Source organism: Mesitornis unicolor, unplaced genomic scaffold (assembly GCF_000695765.1).
Source record: "Mesitornis unicolor isolate BGI_N332 unplaced genomic scaffold, ASM69576v1 scaffold16181, whole genome shotgun sequence".
NCBI classification, from domain to species: Eukaryota; Metazoa; Chordata; class Aves; order Mesitornithiformes; family Mesitornithidae; genus Mesitornis; species Mesitornis unicolor.
Window position 1 is genome coordinate 1 of NW_010164618.1, and position 19,205 is coordinate 19,205.

At 44.7% G+C, this 19,205-nt stretch overlaps 1 protein-coding gene across 1 annotated transcript; it reads left to right on the forward strand.

Moving 5' to 3' along the window:
* Positions 1 to 796: 796 nt before the first annotated feature.
* RPS15A (ribosomal protein S15a) lies at positions 797 to 4,217 on the forward strand. The gene is made up of 4 exons (XM_010194377.1): positions 797 to 992; positions 1,173 to 1,252; positions 2,761 to 2,846; positions 4,083 to 4,217. The coding sequence occupies exons 1-4, from the start codon at positions 860 to 862 to the stop codon at positions 4,174 to 4,176; spliced, it is 393 nt and encodes a 130-aa protein (XP_010192679.1). The 5' UTR covers positions 797 to 859; the 3' UTR covers positions 4,177 to 4,217.
* The last annotated feature ends 14,988 nt before the right edge of the window (positions 4,218 to 19,205 follow it).

Consider the following 19,205-nt stretch of genomic DNA (forward strand, 5'->3'; position numbering starts at 1 on the left):
AGCTAAGCCAGGCCAGGTGCTGTGAGAGGATGGACTGGACAGAGCTCAGGGGAGCCAGGCCGTTAGGTCTCTGGGCTTCAGGGTGGCGAGGGCTTGGGGTGCTGGCGGTGGGCTGGGCCCTGGGAGAGGAGGCGGCTCTCGGGACGGGGCTTTGGCCGCACTCCTTCAGTGGGCAGGAGTCAGCCAGGTCGACTCCTTCGGGGTGTCCCGGCTCACTGGTGAAAGCCCTCGCGTGCCGCAGGATGTGGCCGTCTGGGGAATGGCCCTGTGGCTCCACCTCAGGAGCCCGACCTGGCCGGGCCTGACAGCGCCAGTGCTCTGTCGGTGAGCGACGTGATAGCATCAGGTCTTGTCATGCCTTGTGGTACTCGGGGGACTCTTGTCTTTAGCACGGAAATGCAAGAGTTGATTCCCAGTTTCCTTCTCAGAGTGCTGCGTTGCACTTGCACTCTGCAATTTTATTTTGCAGATAAGCAAGCCAAGCAGCATCTGCTAAATTTAATATCATGTATGACCTAATTTTTGAACAGGCCTAATACTGCATAATTGAGTTTTAAAACCCAAAACGATTCACTCAGGAATCGTTTTTAAATCTTTGTGAGTGCGTTGATAAAGCCAAGTTTAAATAAGTGTCACGTTTCCTAACTTGTTATGGTAGTTGTCCGTCCTCTTGGGCATAACTAAATAAATGATTTAATCTGCTTTTTAGCCTGAGAATGCTCTTTAAGGTTTAACATAGCTTTCTGTCAGTCTTGGGTCTTTTAGGTCTAAAATTAGCCTTAAGAAAAGTGCACTGCTCAGTATTTCTGTGCTGAAAATCTGCTGTGCCTAACTGCCTCTCCTCTTCCCCGCAGTCACCATGGTGCGCATGAATGTTCTGGCTGATGCTCTCAAAAGCATCAACAATGCAGAGAAACGTGGGAAACGCCAAGTTCTCATTAGGCCGTGCTCCAAAGTAATTGTCCGGTTTTTAACTGTGATGATGAAGCATGGTGAGTCTGGAGTGCACAGCACTGACTTTTCTCATTCATGGTTTCTCTGGGTGCTGTGTTGAGGGACTTTTTGACTAAATGAAGATACTTGAACTAGTTTTGAACAGCATAGTTAATTGAGTTGTATTAATGTAGCTCAGTATTATGTGTTTGATTTGTCTCTTCGCTCATCTCTTGTAGGTTACATTGGTGAATTTGAAATAATTGATGATCACAGAGCTGGGAAGATTGTTGTCAATCTCACAGGCAGACTCAACAAGGTAGGATTTCTCTTTCTGAATTCAGTTCTCTGGGAACATGTTTAAATGAGACTTTTTTGTTTGTTTTTTTACATTTGCCTGCTCCAATTCTGAAAGAATTTATTGTAAAGAAGGCAGTGTTTATTTCATCCATGTGAATGAGAGTAATATGGGTGTTATCAGTGGTTGTCAGGTGCTTGTTAGTTTTTCTATATTCGTAATGGTATGGTCGATGAATTACACTTCTGTTAAGTGCTGAGTATGTAAGACGTTTTCAGGGAAGTCTGTTTGCAAGTGCTGTGTGTTTCTGGCTACCTGGCGATTTCCCGGTTTCTTTGATACTTACTCTATCTAGAAGACTTGTCTTGAGAGACAGGAACACAGTTTCTTTCCAGATGATGTTTAATATCTGTAAATATTGAGAAGACATGCCTCTCCCCTGCTGCTGGATGGGCTGTGCTTGCAGTTGAGGGAAGATTGAATGTTATGTTAATTAGTTGTTTGTTTGTTTTTAAGTTCCTGCGGCATATGAAACGTGTGTTTTGGAAATTTTTTAAATGCTTTTGTCTCTAAATATTGATCTGTCTAGTTCTGTGATGACTTGCTGTGCACTGTTTCCAATTAAGCTATTCAAGTGAGAGATGGCTCTTCAGGAAAGAAATAAAATACTTGGTCAGAATACATTGGGGGCCATCTCCACAATGAACAAGTACTGCAGCTGAAAATTGCTTGAGTGTAGTAGGCAGTGAATTCTGACAACCACCCAGTTTACTGGTGTTTCGTGTCTGTGAAAAAAAAATAAGGTATGTCAAGGTAGTGTTCTTTGAACTCTTCTGAGGTGATTCCCAAATAGATCTTCAGGATCCAGCTGGATATAATGTTTCTCTCAATAGCTGCAGTAAGGGAATGGTTGGTTGGTTCAGGGAAATGTTCATCCATGGAGGAAGCGTACTTCTGTTTTGCTTCTGGATATTTATGAAGATCATTGGAGCCAGTAAGGTAGCTGGAGGTGGTAGTAGCAAGCATGGTCAGTAAATATGATTAACTTGAAAACTTTGGTAACTTCTGTGTGTGTTAGTTTCTCTGTTCAAAGTCTGCAGGTATTTTTTGCTAACTATGTGTGCTTACTAGAAGTGGAATATCCTTGAGTAATCGCATGTTGTTCGATGATACAGGATGCTTAATAATCTGTAGTGGTTTATTGGCTGTTTTTGTACTCTCCTAGGTCTAGCTGTTAATTTGCTAGTTTAGCTCCAGCAGCAGTGTAAATCACTCTGTTTAGGCGAGGAGGAGGAGGCAGGGCTTAGGAAATAAAAGCTGAGTAGTTGTCTGAGAGTCTTGGCTTACCTGACAAGAAGCACTGTTTCATGCTATGGTTAATAGAGCGGGCTTCTTGGTACTCCTATCTTTTACTGCCAAAAATATTTTAATTGCAATTGTTAAATTCCTTTGTTCATTGAGTAGGAATGACAAATGTACAAAGCCAGTTTATGAAGTTCTTCAGTTTGTAATGGCATTCTGTTTTGTAGTGTGGTGTAATCAGTCCAAGATTTGATGTTCAGCTGAAGGATTTGGAGAAGTGGCAGAACAACCTACTGCCTTCACGTCAGTTTGGGTGAGTATGGAGAAGAGTTAAATGTGTGTCATGTGTAAAAAGTGTGGGTTTTTTTAATTACGCTTTTATACTGCCTGAGTTAGTCTTGCTTGACACTTTTCCTCTCTGGTCAGTCTGGAGATAGATAACCAGTCAAAAAACCCATCTTTCATAAAAATACTCTTTTTACCAGTTTTATAGGGGCACATGCTAAGCCAGAGCAGTTTGGCTTTCACTTTGGTAAATCCTGGTTTCGCGATTTCTACTGTTTACCAGGAAAATAGGATTTTTCTCTTGTTTTAATTTTATTAGTGGCCATTTATAGATGGAAGAGGAGTCATCTAAGTTACCAGGTCACTGGAAGTAGGTTGTATTACTTCAATTTAGACTTCCTGATTCTGTATAAATTGATTAGATATTAAGTGATCAGGGACTCGGAGCCTCTGATAAACAGACCTCCACAACACAAAGTCTTGCTATTATGCAGTATGTTTTTCCTTCCCAAAATTCACTGAGTCAAGAGTAATAAGTCTCAGTGCGCCAGGATGACAGAGCTGGAAGAGTCTTCAGGGTCTCAGCCAGTCTGTCCTGTCAGCGGCAGGATTAGCAGCTCCTTGTCATTTCTGTTCTTAAAGCTCCAGTGATAAGCTGCTTGCTTTAGCTGTACCTATATAGTTGTGTTGTCACACTGAGATTTTTAAGAGTATTTATAGAGTGGTGGGACAAGGGGTTCTCAGACATGAAATAGAGTGGATGAGGTACACTGATAATGTACACATTGGCATTCGCAGTGACTGAGGCTGCTTCAGTTGTCAGCCCAGATCAGATCCTCATCTGCATCAGTGCACAGTGCTCAAAACACTGAGACAGTGCGCTTGGAGCTGAGGAGCTGTCTGGCACCATGGCAACTCTACCTGCTCTGAAGAAAAATGTCTGCTTAAAATAGAAGCAGACTCTGTCTAGAAACTGTAGAGTTGCTACTGCTGCAATGGCTGAACTGACAGTGAGAATGCGCAAGAAAACTTGATGAGATTTAAATATTTAGAAAACAGAAGCCTATAGATGTCCTCTGTGTGCTGCAGAGTTGTATTTGTGAGAGGAGTTTCTTCATTGTCTGATAACCTGACCTTAGTTCTGTTAGACCCATTCTTACTGAAACAGATCTTACTGTTGTAATACAAAAATTAATTTAGTGCTGTCAGCTCTACATGGGCGTAGAACAAATCAATAAACTGAACATTTGTTCTTTCTTATCAGGTACATTGTACTGACAACCTCAGCTGGCATCATGGACCATGAGGAGGCTAGGCGAAAACACACAGGAGGCAAAATCCTGGGATTCTTTTTCTAAAACTTGTAAAGAAGAGGATACTAATAAATTGTCCAAATGGACTCTGTTGTTTCCAGTTGGTATTTTAATGACTTCTAACACTACCTCTGATAGCACTTGTAACAGAGAGCTTTTCAGTAGTGCTAAAGTTCCATCTTAACTGCGAATGACGTTCGGGTTCCACACCATCCCTGATCACAACTTTTATTTCTGTTGATAATACAACGTCCTTTCCCTAATTACCACTTGAATCACAGTTACAGGTCACTATACAGAAAGCCTCAGCTGTTAGGGGACCTCAAGTGTTAAACTACAGACTCGGTTATTGTGCAGGGTAAATGCTTCTTAGTTATTGGATACTTGTCTCTGCATAGTTACATTGATGTGACTCCATACACCTTTTAGCTGAGTAATGGAAGATGCCTTGCCAGAAGCTATTTGCTGTTTATGGTTTGAAAAGTTAGGAAATGGGGGATTGTGGAGTAATTAATTGAAGTCTGATTTCAGATCACAAACTTGTTCTGCGTCTTACAGTGTAAGGAGTAACTGAGGTAGAGAGGTGAAAAAGTCCTTCTTTCTGTAAATTTCTTGTTTGAAAATCCTTTGAAATACCAGTTTTTAGGTAGGGTAGTTGCTATGCAGTTGCTTTGCATGTTGCCATGAAGATGTAGCTGTTTGGGATTTTTTTAAGTTACCCGTGCTTCTTCACACCAAAAAGTATCTGAACCTACAGGTAGCGAATGTTTGGTATTGAATGAGTTGTTGGTCTTTGTGTCAGGCATTTGATGCACAACAGTATATTTGACTATACAGAAAAATCAACAGATTTCTTTCAAAGGTGTACACAGAGCAGATCACTACAGCTGAAGAGTGACTTGCAGATGGTAGAGAATGGGAAGCTTCAGGACTGACTGCATTGTCCTTTACCAGCAGTTGGAAATTGTTGCCTTGTTTTGCTTTGGAGTCTCTTTTAGGAAGAAGCCTATTGAAATGTAGCAAGCCTGTTTCAACACTCTTTAAACAGCTTTTAAATTTGTGGTTCTTGATAGAGTTACAAACCATTTTCTTGGTGATATTTAGCCTGATATGTACAGGTGGTTGAGTTACAAGTGTTATGCCTTGAAGGTGATTCTGCATTGCAAAGCTTTTCAGAGAGCCTTGGGAGGGAAGTGGCTGTCTTCGTATAACTTTAGAGTTTGTAACTATATAACCGGTTTCAGTTCAATCTGTTACATTTTGTGGAGAAATGGAAGTGATACTGCTAAGTAAACAGTTGTTACCTGTAGGCAAGCAGCACAGTCTTTCCTGATGTGGTGGATGTTCAAGTAGCAAGAAGGTAGCGACAAAGCTGTGAAGGAGTGCTAACGGTGTTCTGGTGGTGTACACCAGCATCACATAGTGGAGACTTGCAGCTTGACTGAAAAGAGCAGGGAAGAATAAAGAAGGCTGGTTTACGTGTTCTAGCTCCGTGCAGATTAAGGTCACAACGTATGGACTGCAGATAGCATGAAACCATTCAGATGTGATCAGTGTGATTCTTTGATTTGAGACAGATTTGCTTAGTTGACGACAAACATCTGTACACTGAATTACAAAGAGTAGTCAGTTACACAGTCAAAAGAAGTCTGTCTTGAGATCCCTTTTTTAAATTGCCAAATCTAGCTGGTTTGTTACATGTTTTTTCCTGTTCTTAATGGAGGTAGCTCTGCAGTACTAATCACTGGCTACACATGCGAGCTGTTGTATTTCTTGCTCAGGGTAACGCTGAAGATCAATTCAAGATTCCACTGCTCCCTTTTATAAAATATTGATTTGTATCAGTCCAGAATAGAACACATGTTCCTGATACCTGGTGGAAGAGGGTCAGTGAGGTTTCCTTTGGATTAATTTACTATGGCTTCAAGTTCCCTGCTAGTTTGACATTCATGACTTAAACCAATTAAATTAAGCCAAGTAGTTCTGTTACAGCAGTGATTGAGAAGTGACACATCAGGTTTTTTCTGAACCAGTTTACCTGTGTATGACCTATGGGACTACAGAGACCTCTGAAGAGCACACAAGCCAGCACAACAACTTGTGTAGAAGTATTAAAGAGAAATTGGAGTTCCAGTGTGAAAATAACATGGAGGGAAGTATGCAGCAGCAGTTTCTAAGATGCATCTGTATATCTAACAGATGAAACAAGGTACTGGCTTAGCACATGTGGAAGTTGATGTAGCTGATCTGAATTCTCAAGATCTCTGAGCTTGCACCTTGCTAATGAGAGCTTTACATCTGGGCAGTTGTTGCTGGCTGAGATTCAAGGAAGTTCTGAAGGGGGACTGGGGAGGTGACATGCAGGATTATGATGCGCCCTGCCAGACAACTGCTTTAAGTGAGTTTTTAGAAATTCTCAGACATTTAAAATCTTAAAGTGGTGGTTTTTTAAGCCTCAGTGATGTTTTCTGAGCTGAAGGTGCATACCTTAGGAAAGCAGTGTTTGTAGGTGTAAGTTGCTTATCATTTAGGGTAATGAAAGGATTAACAGGGAGAGGTGAGAGTGGAAACAAAGGCCCTGTGCAGGTTGCAACTGGCAATCGACAAAATGTTAATTTAGAGAGGGTGTTTGGTGCGTCTGGAGTCGGGGGGAGTCCCCTATGGGACAGAAGCAGAGGGGAAAACTGAGAGGGTGGCTGACACCTGGGGAAAATGTGCTGCAAACCCCTTAATCACTAAGCTTTACCTCTAGTACTGTCCTGGATACCCTGCAGTCTAACACTGAATGAGTCTGAAAGTTCTTGTGTCACTTCCATACCCTCTCAAGATGTAACAAGAAGTCCTTTTGGCTGGAGAACTGCTTCTACTTGCTAAGCGAAATCTGAATATCTGTGTGAGCGCAGCCGCAGGGGAAACTTGTGTGCCCGGCCATTTTGTTGTGAAGAGGCTAGTTATATTATGGTATGGATACCATATGGTGATGCTGCACTGCCTTATAGCCCCTATTACCTGTTCAGCTGATCACAAGAAGGTAAATGTGAGTGGTCCTGGTCACAGGTGGTAAAATGAGGTCAGAACTCAATTCGAGCTGTGAAGGTTACTTCAGTCAGAAGTAGCTGAGAGAGGGTTGGTGACCCATCTGCAGGGTGCAGCCTGGTCTCACTTCTGCTGTCAGGCACGTGATCAGGATTTGCAGGATACAAACAGCCTGCTGTTGAGTAGGAGCAACATGAATTTATTGTTGCAGTGGGAAGTTGTCAACAGATGGCAGCACCTGATTTTGAATGACTGGAGGTTGAGGTGGGTCTGTGAGGCATCCCAAGAGGGCTTTGGCATTGCTGCTAGTCTCCCTACTCCTGCAGAGCTCAATATCCTGACTTCTCCTGTAGTCTGGTCCACATAGGTATTTTTCCTGTCTGATGCAGTAGAGCCTGATTTAAGATAGTATGGGTGGTGAACATAAGTATGGCTCTTCAAAATACAGCAACAGGGTAAAATGCCTCCTGCGTGAGAGTGGCTTTGCTGGAAATGCACTTTCTCCTTCTTGTCCTCTTGTCATTTTCTGCCACAAGTGATTCAGTCAGCTCTGTTCCCTTGAATGGAGCGTGTGTTTTGTTTCTCAAACTCATGTGTCAACTACTTGCACCAGAAATGCAAGCAGTAATTAAACCTTGATCTCCAACATCTGAACAGTTGTTTTAGTGACTCGTTCATGCCTACTGGAGTCTAGGCGAAAACCAGCAATGCCAGACAAGGATGTGAGTGGCAGTGCAGCAGAAAGCAGGGAAAGAAAATGAGCTGAGGTAGCGAGTGACGCTTTAGAACTTGTCCCGGTGGATTTGGTGCTGAGTAGCTATTTTACAGCAGTGAAAGAATGAGAAGTTGCTCGTGGCTGACATGGGGGGCCCTGACCACAGGGTGCAGGAATGGGGAGAGCACAGTGATGAGCATGTTGAGGTGTGCAGATGAGGCCGATGGTAGAGGATAGGAGATATAATTTATTTTTTAAGGATCTGGGACTGAGAAAGCTATTATTTTGTGGTTTGTAATTAAAATTACATGCTCTCAAGCAACAAGGTTTTTTTGTTTTGTCTAATGCTATTTAGCTTATTTAGACTTAAGACAGGGTTATCTATTGTTCAATGTCTTGCTGCCAATTAAAGAAAGTATCAGGTTCTGAGTAAACACCTGCATGGTTTCAACCACAGTTTAGTCCAGAGGACTATTCTAGTAGAGCCAAGGGGTTTCCAGAAGCTGGTGGCTTCTGTTCTTGCTTATGCCTCCAATTCTTTCTCTGCTCAAGTGCTGCCATTTTACTCATGCAGTTCTATTTTAAAAGAGAATTATTTTTTTTTCTATTAATTCTTCTGCTGTTCACCACCTCCTTGCTCTGGTACGTTGTATTTTGACTACTGGCTCATGACCTGGATTAATTTCATTTTGTTTACAAAAATTTTTACGAAGAGAGAAGTGCTGACATAGCAAGTGACAAGAACAACTGGGTAAACTTTACTGCTTGGTATGCAAAGGTGCATCTTCTCCTGGGGAAAAAAATAGTAAATTCCGTTGGCCTTCTCCTGCTCTTCTCAGGCAAAGTGAATGAGGATGTCTGAAGGCATAAAACTTTCCACTTAGTTTTAAGTTGATCCAGTCTGGTTTATTATGGGAGGTATGCAAGGACCTCATAAAAGCTTTAGAAACTGAGGAGAAAATGTACAAAGAAATGTGATCCTGGTGAAGGTAGTAAGAGTTTTGACCCTTGATAGGACCACTCTCAGGGTAACCAGGTAGACCTGCCATCGCCATTACCCAGTGGTTACCAAAGTTTTGAAAGCTGTCCTGGTGTTCTTGATCCAACTGCACTGGGATCAGCAGCCACCAAGTGATTCCCGCTCAGTGCGTGGCTGCTAACTTGAACATAGATGTATTTATTTAGGGAGCACAAATTAAAATCTGTACTACTGGGGTGCTGTGACGCCCAGGACATTGCCTTGCATTGCAGGGTGCAGCGTGGGCCCAGCCAGCTGCTGGGAATTGCCATCTCCAAAAGGGTTACAGCTCCAGCAGGACAGGCTGTACCAACCTTACCTTTTCTCATGCAGTACCCAGAATGAAAGGATGGGCAGATATTTGATCGTCAACTTACTGCAACTCGGTAAAACGTGATACTTGTGATAGGACAGTATTTTAGTCATGCTCGGTCTGTGTAATGGAGGTTTCAGCTGGATGCTGTGTGCTGAGTGTCCTTGATGTGCTCGTTTTCCTTACGTGGAGAAATGGATGTCCTTAATCACCTGATGTGTGCTCCAGCTGAAGGTGGGAGAAGGAAAACTGGAGGCTGAGAAATACACACAGAGTAAAGTGGGGCAAATGGTACTTGTGTCACTAAGACAATTGTTCCACCCTCTCAAATCTGAGTTGGGAAGTAAGGCCAGAAGAGACACTCAGTTATCCTCTCTCACCTTTGCATAACAAGGGTCCCAAACCTCATTCCTGTTGAATTTCATCCTATTTAGTCCTTTCTGGGTGTAAGGGAGCAAACGTGACAAGAAAAGTATGCCAGTGATGAAGCTGTCTTTACAAGTGGAGCAATGCTATGATGATCACACACAGCAAACATCAACCAAGTTAAAACCCCTTTTGCAAAATCTTTGGTGTGCTGGTGACAAGTGTCAGTGTAACATGGTAATCAAATTCACATCTGCTTTCTTTGATAGACTAAAGGTAGCTGAGTGCTGCAACTGCGTTATGTGTCCTACAACCTCTTCCATCCTCCATACACAGGTTGTGATACTCAACTGCTTAAGCAAAACCTCTGGGGATGTGTATTTTGTTCTTGGGTTGGCATCAGGCCAATAGCTGTTGCGCAGTTGTAGCTGATCGCATTTTAGTGCAACGCAACAGCATAATGCAATGCAGTTGATGATGCTTGAGGTCAGCTGGCTGAAAGCACCCAACAACCACCACTTACAGTTTTTATGGTGACATAAAATGTTGTTAAAGTGGGTGCCAAATGGTCTATAAAAGCAAATGGGTCAGGTGTATATTTAATGAAACAGTGAGCTTGTTTTATCTGTTCTGGGCTGTAATTCTGATCCTCAGGACACCCCATCTCGTCAGTCCTGTGACTGAGTTGAGAATAGTGATGTGGTTGGTGCGGTTGTGCTGGTGAGATGGACATGGACTTTTGCTTTGGGATTAACAGGGCAAGATTCAAATTCCAAGTCTGACTTAGTTACATGTTATTGAGAGTTTTGCACTAGTGCTGTACTTAACCATTGCATATGCATTCCTGTGCTATCAGCTGCTTTTGGACAGGGTGCTCTCGCAGGGTATGTGACCCACCCTAAACTTTCTGTTTGCCAAGGAGGTGCTTTTCTTCACAACTGAGGAGTAGTGTTGTGAGGGCAAGCCAGGGAAATGGAGAGTGTTTCTGCTACTCCATAATCCATTACTATTCCCTTTTGGATCTTTGTCACTTGTTACCAGGGATTAATTTGTTTCATTTTTCATTCATTTTATCTATTGTTCCCACTCTGCAAACATACCATGCTACTCATTCTACAGAAAGCTCTTTCCAGAAGCTTGCAATCCCCTGCCTGTGATCTCTAGATGTCTCTCTTGCCCTGATATAAGAAAATATGAAAAGCAGGAATAGCAAAACCCTTGGTGTGTGATCTTGGATAGAAACGAGTATGTGCAATGCCCAGCTAGATTAGAGCGGGATTTGCTCACTCTATTGTGGGGAATAAATGTGGCATAACCATTCTTCTTGTCTTCCACTGATGCAAGTAAATTGTGCTTTCAGCCAGACCAGGCTGTATGCAGGAAGAAGCGAGGATTATGTCTGGGAGCAGGAGGAGAAAAGCAGGTGATGAGTGAGGTTAAAAGAAAAGCTGCTGCTGAAATCCGCCTCTGGTGTACTTTCCCAGTCTCATTAGCTCTATGGATGAAGACTAATTGGTGTTTGGCCTATATAAGTTTGTTTTAAAAAGCATAGTCCAGGAACATCAATGAGAACTTTAGGATTTTGGTATCTTTACAAATCAGGCCTTTCTCTGTAAGAATGAAAAAAGTTGTGGGGAAAATGAAAGGATTTTTTTCCTTTTCTCCCAACACCTCTGCAGTTCACATGGATGCTTGTCTCCTCACTTGCAATAACATGCCCAGCTGTATTCTTGCATAACAGGATCCTCGACACAGAATCCACAAGTCTGCATGGGCTGGTAATTAGTGCTGGCCTTCGTTCAGTCCTTGGGATTCGTTCCTTAGGGCAGCAACATCAGCCCCTCAGTTAAGCATCTGTGTGCTTCAGATTTGAAACCATTTTAACCTCAGCTGGGCAGGCTGTGGATCCAGGAGCTGCCTGCACACACAAGCGTGCTTGTGCAGAGACATGTTTGCTCTGGTGTGGATGGGCAGGTGGATCTATCCCTCTTGGACAGAAGTCAAAGCCTTGCTTGTTTTCTTCTGACTCGTTTCTATTTTTTATTTAATGTGAAAAACATAATTATAGTTTGGCCCAGGTAGCAGTAGTTTCTGAGTTTGGTGTGATGCTTTGCTCACTGTTTGTGGAGCATCATCAGGTGGTGGACAAGGTGTGTGTGGTAGGACCATTAAAGTCATCTGCTACCGGCCAGGCAGACGTTTGCTCTGGGAGGGACGCAAAAATCAGGAGACTATTTTTAGCTCTGAAATACTTGAGTGACAGTCGGTCCTCACCATCCTTTAATGAGCAGAGAAATAATCCCTCAAGGGAACAACTGGAGGTGCCTGGATCTGTGCTCAGCTGCTGGCAGCTCCTGGTGTGGCCATGGCAGCACTGGGACAGCCCTGGGAGCGGCAATGGGCACTGGGCAAGAGCAAAATGCAGGGTGGTGGGGAGCTGGAGTGGGCAGTGCAGGGATGTGTCCGAGCTTGAGTAAAAATGACTCTCAGCCCATTTTCCTGATAGAGACCCAGTCCCTGTGCAGGGCACAGGGCTGAGACCCACGAGCCAGTTGCACATCAGGAGCCTGCCCGTTCCCATGCCCAGGTGGGAGAACACGTCTTGCAAACTGGTGACATACAAACCCAATGCTGGTAGGTGGTGGGTCCAGAAATAGAAAGATACAGTGATAGCAGATAACACTCCCTGATAGCTGAAATAAAAAGAATTAAACTGTACAAAAGTATGCTTTAATTGCTAACTCTCTCCTGTCTGCTTAATTCACTAGAAATAAAGGTCTCCTCTTTAGTGATTAGCAGTTCCAGGCAGAGCAGACGTGATGGGGGAAACATGTTTGGAATAAATACTGATGTGAATGACACTTATTAGCTACAGTGTGGCATATTTATTTCTCTTAGTTAGCATAATAGCACAGCTTGATATGAGAAGGGTTCTTTAGTTATGTCTGTGTGTGTGTGTGTGTGTGTGTGTGTGTGTGTGTGTGTAAAAGTAGCAATGGGTTGTTATGGACAGAATGCAGATGATTTTCCTGTCTCTGTAATTAGCACCAGTGTTTGGATGGCATCATTTGCTGTGGGAGATGGGTGAGTGGCCTCAGCATGGCTGTGCTTTTGAGAAAACCTTCCCTTCTCCTTGTGTCAAACAGGAGAAAAGTGAGACAACAGCACAAGAGGCTGGCTCTTCTCCCCCATCTCCATGCCAGACAGTTGCCTGGCCGCAACAGCTCTGCTCTGCTTTTGGGTGCTGCAGAGCTCCTGCGAGGGCGAGACACTCCTCACCAGCTTAATGCAATGCAGTTGATGATGCTTGAGGCTTGCCGCAGCCAACAGCCTTAACCTGAGCTGTGGTGGGAGAGGAGGGGAAACATCTTGATTATCTCACAGGAATTTAATTGCAGACTGGTGGTGGCTGGGTGAAAGCTTTATTGTCTCCTGAGGAGGGTGCTCCAAGTAGAGATTGGCGATGGAGATAAATTTGGTTGCTTGAACGTGTTGATTACCTGCCTATCTGCTGATGGGAACCTGCCCATCTTATTCTTGTCTGTCTTTTCTGTGCTCATGTGCTGGGTGCTTTCAGGTGCCCCATCCCTGGCACTCTTGGCAGGGAGCGGTGCTGGTGGCTGTGCAGGAATGTGCTCGTTGCTCAGAGCCTGCTCAGTTGTGCTGGGGTCTGGCAGCCCTGCTGCTGCCCTGCTCCTTCTCGTTTCATGGGGCTTGGGATTTCTCATCCTCAGAGAGAAAAAGCCTGCAGTAATTTTAAAAGCACTGACCAGTTCAGTGAGAGCTTCCCACTATGGTTACTGTTTCTTCCCCAAGTTTCTGGAGGGAGGGGTTTGCTGAGGGTCCATGTGTTGGACAGATGCTGGCTGCTGGCCAGCGCGGGCCGAAGGGCTCCCTTGCAAAGGCTTCTGGACAAATCTCATCACACTCCATTGTTTCAGTGGGCATAATCTTTGAGATGTTGCTTTGCAACAGCATTAAGATTTCTAATCTCTTCTGCATGTATTTTAACATAAGAATGTGTGGAAGTGAACAATCTTGGACCTTTGCTATTCTGATTATACTCTGAATGAAACTGGCTGGTGGATTGCAGACCTGCTTGGGGAAGGGAAGACAACAGAAAGGATAGAAAAAGGGACTGTCTGGGCTCTGTTTCTTTAAGAAAAATCCTGAAACATTTCAAATGAGAGGAGCCAAGAGGTGCTCGGGTCAGCTGTGAATGCTGAGTAGCGTCTCAGGAGCCACCCCTTTTTGTTGAGGGGTGTAATTATACAGTGGCAAAGGTATTTACGTGCCAGGTATTTGTCTGCCTTATTCACACTGTGTTCTTCCATTGCTGAAGTGTAAGATGGAAAACCTTAAGACAAGTACCTGGGACTAACAAACTTTCCATTCTTTCCAAGTTTGCTTGACTGAGTGCTTGGTTTACAAATACCATAAAAGTGCCAGGCTATAGCTTGAAATACTCTATATGAAGCTATATGAAGTGTCAGGCTGCTTATACCTTGTCAGAGATTGTTGAGGGTTGGTCTTCTAATGAAAATGCCAAAGGGGGAAAAAGTATTACAAAAGTTTAAAAAATGCTGCTGGGACTTAAAAGAAAAATGCTGAGCCAGCAGTGGCTTCCAGTGGTGCTTGCTCTATTGGCTTCCCCTATTTCACAAGCCTGTAGGATGTTGTATGGTGTGAAGGTATGAACATGGACCTGCTGTTTTTCAGCACGTTGGGAGGAATCGCAGAGCTGAGCTGAGCAGGTAGTTTACATCGATAGTAGAGGGATCTGACAAGTGGGCAGGGAGGAAAAAACCCAGATGCTGAGGTTACAGCACTGACTTGGCTGAAGTCAGACGAGTGTCCCCTGTAGGGCATAGGCAGTGTGGCCAGCTGAGGAGACAAGGACCTTGCTGGGCCTTTTGTGACTACTGGTGGTCTGTGACAATGTGAGGACCCTGTTTAAATGATCTTGCCTTCTCTAACAGGGTTGTCTGCTCCTCTAGCTCTGTGTGCTAGCACAGTAAGTGATGTGAGAGAGCTTATGGCATTGCTGGGCCCTGAGTAATAGGTGTGTAGAAGCAGCAAGACTGCTGTGGAGCTCTGAAACATGGCTGAAGAAGCGGCTGAGAACTGGTGGTCTGAAGCACGAGCAGGCAGCAATGGCGCTGGGAAGGAAACGTGGGGAAACCCAATGCAGAGCACTGCTAGAGAGGCTAGGGAAGGCATCTCTCCTCTGCCTGAAAGGAGAGGGAAAAGTGATTCTCTGGAGATCTCCATGGTTGGAGGTTCATGTGACATATTCAGAAGATGACAAGGAGAAGATGATGCTCTAGAAGGACAGCCTTAGCCAGGTCCAGCTTGTACTGACTTTGGGTGGCATCAGGATCTGTCTTGTAAGTCCTGAACTTCAGCAGTGCTTCCCTGCTGCCTGGGCATCTCCCAGTGCCAGCAGCAGAAGGGATGGTGTGAGTATGCTGGAGAATGTGCTGTCAAGGATGGAGATGTCACAGCTTGTGCACCAGCACCTGAATGAGCTGGCTGCTGGGAAGCTGTGATCCCGTTGCTATCTCTCAGTGAGCCTGCCCAGGTCCCTGCTGCCTGGGGCATGCAGACAGAGGTGCTCAGAGATGCTGTGGTAGCACCTGGGGAGGTCACGGTGACCCAGAGCAGCCTCCACTTGTGGGAGGCTTCTGTGGTCCTCTCCAAGGTTCAACTGATCGCTTCTTCGGGCCTGCCAGAGGCTGCAGTCCCCTCCTTACAGCAATGCTGGCACTTTCTGCAGCAGGGAAAGGGAAACTTGGAGACATGGCAACAAATTTACAAATAATAAAACACTTAAAGCTATATGAAAAGCGTCTTGCATGGAAAATCAGACAGGACGGGAAAAACAGCGCTTACCATCAACATAATGCAGCTGAAATCTCTTTCTTATAATAATCTCTGGCTCCAGCAGTAAAAATAAAGGACAAAAGCTGGAAGAAGCCAGAAAGCATGGTTGTGGGAGTGAATCTTGGTGAAATTAAAATTAAAATTAAAAACACAATGAAAGGCATAGAAGTGCCTTAAGTAAAAACAGAGCCGTCTGCCTAGAACAGCAACTGAGATTATATGGGAAGCACATGAGCGTGTGGGGAACCAGGCTGAGCGTGGGGCTGGGGCTGTGGCAGTGCTCAGCCATGAAGGAAGGTGGGGGGAAAAGCCCGTGCTTAGACTTGAGAAATCCAGATTTCAAGTGTCCCTCAAAGTCCAGGAGACGTTCAGGTCCTTGCTTTTAGCACCCAGTCTGAAGGATAAAGTAATTTATGGTCTGTCTGGAGGATAATGACTGATCCTGGCTAGTGCTGGCTCCTGCCTGGTGAAGCTCATCCCCAAACTGCTGACCTTTAATGGACAGTATGTGCTGAACTGGCCTTCCTCAGCGAATCTTGCTGAAGCTCACATTTAAAGGTCTGTGCAAGTCAGTCCTCATCCAAAGCTTGAACAATTGAAGGGAAGATTTCTTCTGGCACAGATGCAAACCCCACCAGGCTGTGATGGCTCAGAGAGGCATGGCTGAACTGCTGGCTGAACCGAGCTGGGAGCAGCCGAGTTATTGTCTGGTTACTGCAGTTTGTTATTGTCCTTGCTAACAGGGAGCACGGTCTCATGCAAATTGGAGCCACAAAACTGGGCTCTAAATGTTTTTACCCACTTCAGGTTTTCAACAGTCATTTGGAGACCTTAATTTAAAAGTAGGTATCAGTTTTTAAGTGCTGCAGGAAATGCACAGCCTTTGATCGAAAGATGCCAATGTCTGGTGTGAATACTTAAGTCTTGTGACTATTTTCAGGCTGACCTTGATGGATTTGTTATGCTAAGTGTCATAGAAATCAAACTGCTCGATAACCTGTTTGCTATTTCCCACAACACCAAGAAAGCACCTGAGGCCCTTTTGCTTCCCACAGACAATGATGCACAGAGACTTACACATCTCTCCTGCTCCGCTGGTGGCTGCTCTCTTCCAGCGCTGGCATGGTATTTTTAGATGCAAAGGAGAAGTGTCTTCTAACTAAACGCTAATCACATTTTCAAAGCTTCAGGTGATATTAAAATTATTCAACTGTTGCCTGAGTTCACGTACTTTTGTTTGTTGCCTTTTCTATGCTCTGTGTAGCTTTTCATACAGCTGTGCCTATTTTCTACCAAAATCATGGTTTGGGAGCTGCAGTACAACAAAGGATGTTTTTATCCTGTTTGAAGATCTTTTGAGTTATCCTTGGCCCCAGCTATCTGAAGTACAGACTCATGCACGTATATTCTCTCTGCAGGCAAAGAACAGAGGCAGGAATAGACTTTATAGCTGTGATTCTCAAATTTTATTAGTCAAAGGGCTGCCTGACCTTCAGGGGAAAAAAAAACTATCTGGGAGCCATCATATCTGATGCTGCCACCCTGGTGTTCATTTATGGCCAAATAACTTCTTTATAAGACATTTTTTATTAGTTTTGCTTGCCCTTTTTTCACTCGCCTGGATGGGAATGTGCTCAGTAAATGTCTTTGTGTCTCTTCGTGGGTCACTGTCTGGCGCCTCACACAGCACCCTCAGGCCCATGCTGAATGCAGGTCTGCAGCCCTTGTGGCCTCTGCCCCGTTGGTCTTATGTGCTGTCTGCTAAGCTGAGGAAAACAGCCACTTTTCTGCACATGGTGTGGTGAAATTAGTCCTGTTCTTAGTAAAATGGTGCTGCATGCTCAGCCCAGCCCATTGTCCGATACTGAGGAAGTGTTCCAGATTCAGACTCCACAGAATAAACTCATCATGTACTTGTACAAACAAGGAACACAACAAGTGATGTGGCTTTTTGTGGTTTACCAGGTGCTGGTGAGGACCTGGGCTCAGAGCAGGGTCCTTAATGGTGGGGTTCATTGGGAATGAAGGGGAGGAGCTGGGAAGGCTCAGCTGGGCTTCAAAGGTTTTCCAGACTTGGGAGCTGACAAGGGCTGTCAGCTGGGGCAGACCATGGTCATCTCCGTGCAGAGATTGGTGGTGTTTTGAGGATCCCCATGTAGGAACTGGTGCTTCCAAAGCCAGGCCTTTTGTATTGCTGGGTTTACTGCCTCCAAAGGCAAGGGCTGCTGCTGGCCCAGGCCATCTTGGCCTGGGACATGGGAACCAGGATGGGGGGCTCTGGGCTGCCCTCCTGGGCATTTTGTGATCTCTCCTCTTGCCAAGCTGCTCTCCTGGTGCCCTGTCCCAGCTCGTGGTCTCAGAAAGTGACCAGGCACTTCCTTGACAGGTACAAAGGCTCTGGCGTCCCTCGCTCCCCTTTCTAAAGCACTTGGCTGTCATTTTCTGCGACTGATGTGCATGGGAAGGGAATGGCGTGTGTGGCCAGGAAGCATCACATTGATGCCCTGTGTTCTCGTCTCCCTACTTCTGATTGTACCCTACGGTCCCATTTCTCCCTCTTTTGGCTCAGCGATCACTGCCAGACTCTGAGTTTCAGGATCTTGTGCCTCTGCTTCCCCCCAGGTCAGGCCAGACCAGGCCTGCCTCATACAGGTGCCAGGCCTGCAGGCCCACAGCTACGTCTAGTTTGGCCCAGCCTCTCCTGAGGGCTGGGGAAAGCTGACATGGAGGGTGTCTGCTGGGGATTTCAGCTCTTTCCAGCTCCTCTTAGTTTTCAGCTGCCCTCTCCAAACCAGTGGCCTCTGGTGTGTCCCCCCTGCTCAGCCATCAGGGCTGGTGTGGCCTGCACCACCATCCCTGAGTGGGAACAGCAATGCTAGTGTCCCTGGAGGGCAGCAAGTGGCTCCAGCCTGGGCTCCAGCAAGATCCCCTCATAGAGGTGAGACATAGATGATATTATTTTGAAATAAACTAATAAACTAATCTTGTGTAATTCAAGCACCAGAGGGAGCGACTTGTGCTGGTGGAGGATTTGTTCTGTGCCCCCTCTTCTCCCTGCAATGCTTTTCTTCCCCTCCTCCTCTTCTATAATCCCCATCTTTCTTGGATTCAACTTTTTATCCTGATCTTCCAGGACCAATGCAAGATGCTTCCACAGCTTAGGAAGCTGGGTGGATTTGCATTAAACATATTTAAATATTTAACATATTTAGGGCTGAGTTAAAGCAAAGGGAGATAAAATAGGGAACAGACTGAGGAATAAGTGTGTGTGCATGTATTAAGGAATAAAAGCAATACTTGCAGATACACAGGGAAAACAAAACAAGGGAAAGAAGATGGAGAGAGCTTCGTCCTTCTTTGTTGTCATATCAAGCACTCTGTGACTAATTGTGATAATTTTTTTCCTCCATCAGTACCATAATAGAAGAATAAAACTAACTGTCATCTGCCACTCGCTGTTTGTAAAGCAGCTTCTCTTAAATAGTTCTTATGTATTGAGTTCAGCTGTCAAAAGGAGACGCTTTTTTCATGGTCTGCAAAATGCATTTTGGTATGAACGCAGCTCGATGCAAAGGTCACCCCATCAAAAATGTTCTCCCTCAGTAATGAGTATAATGGCAGAAAAAAAAAGCAGTTTTCAGTCTGTTCTCACCATTTTACTTTATATTTCTTAAATGGTAGACAGCTCGAAAGTTTTCCTTGATGGCCAGAATTTGAGAGAGAATGTTTTGTAGTGTATTTTG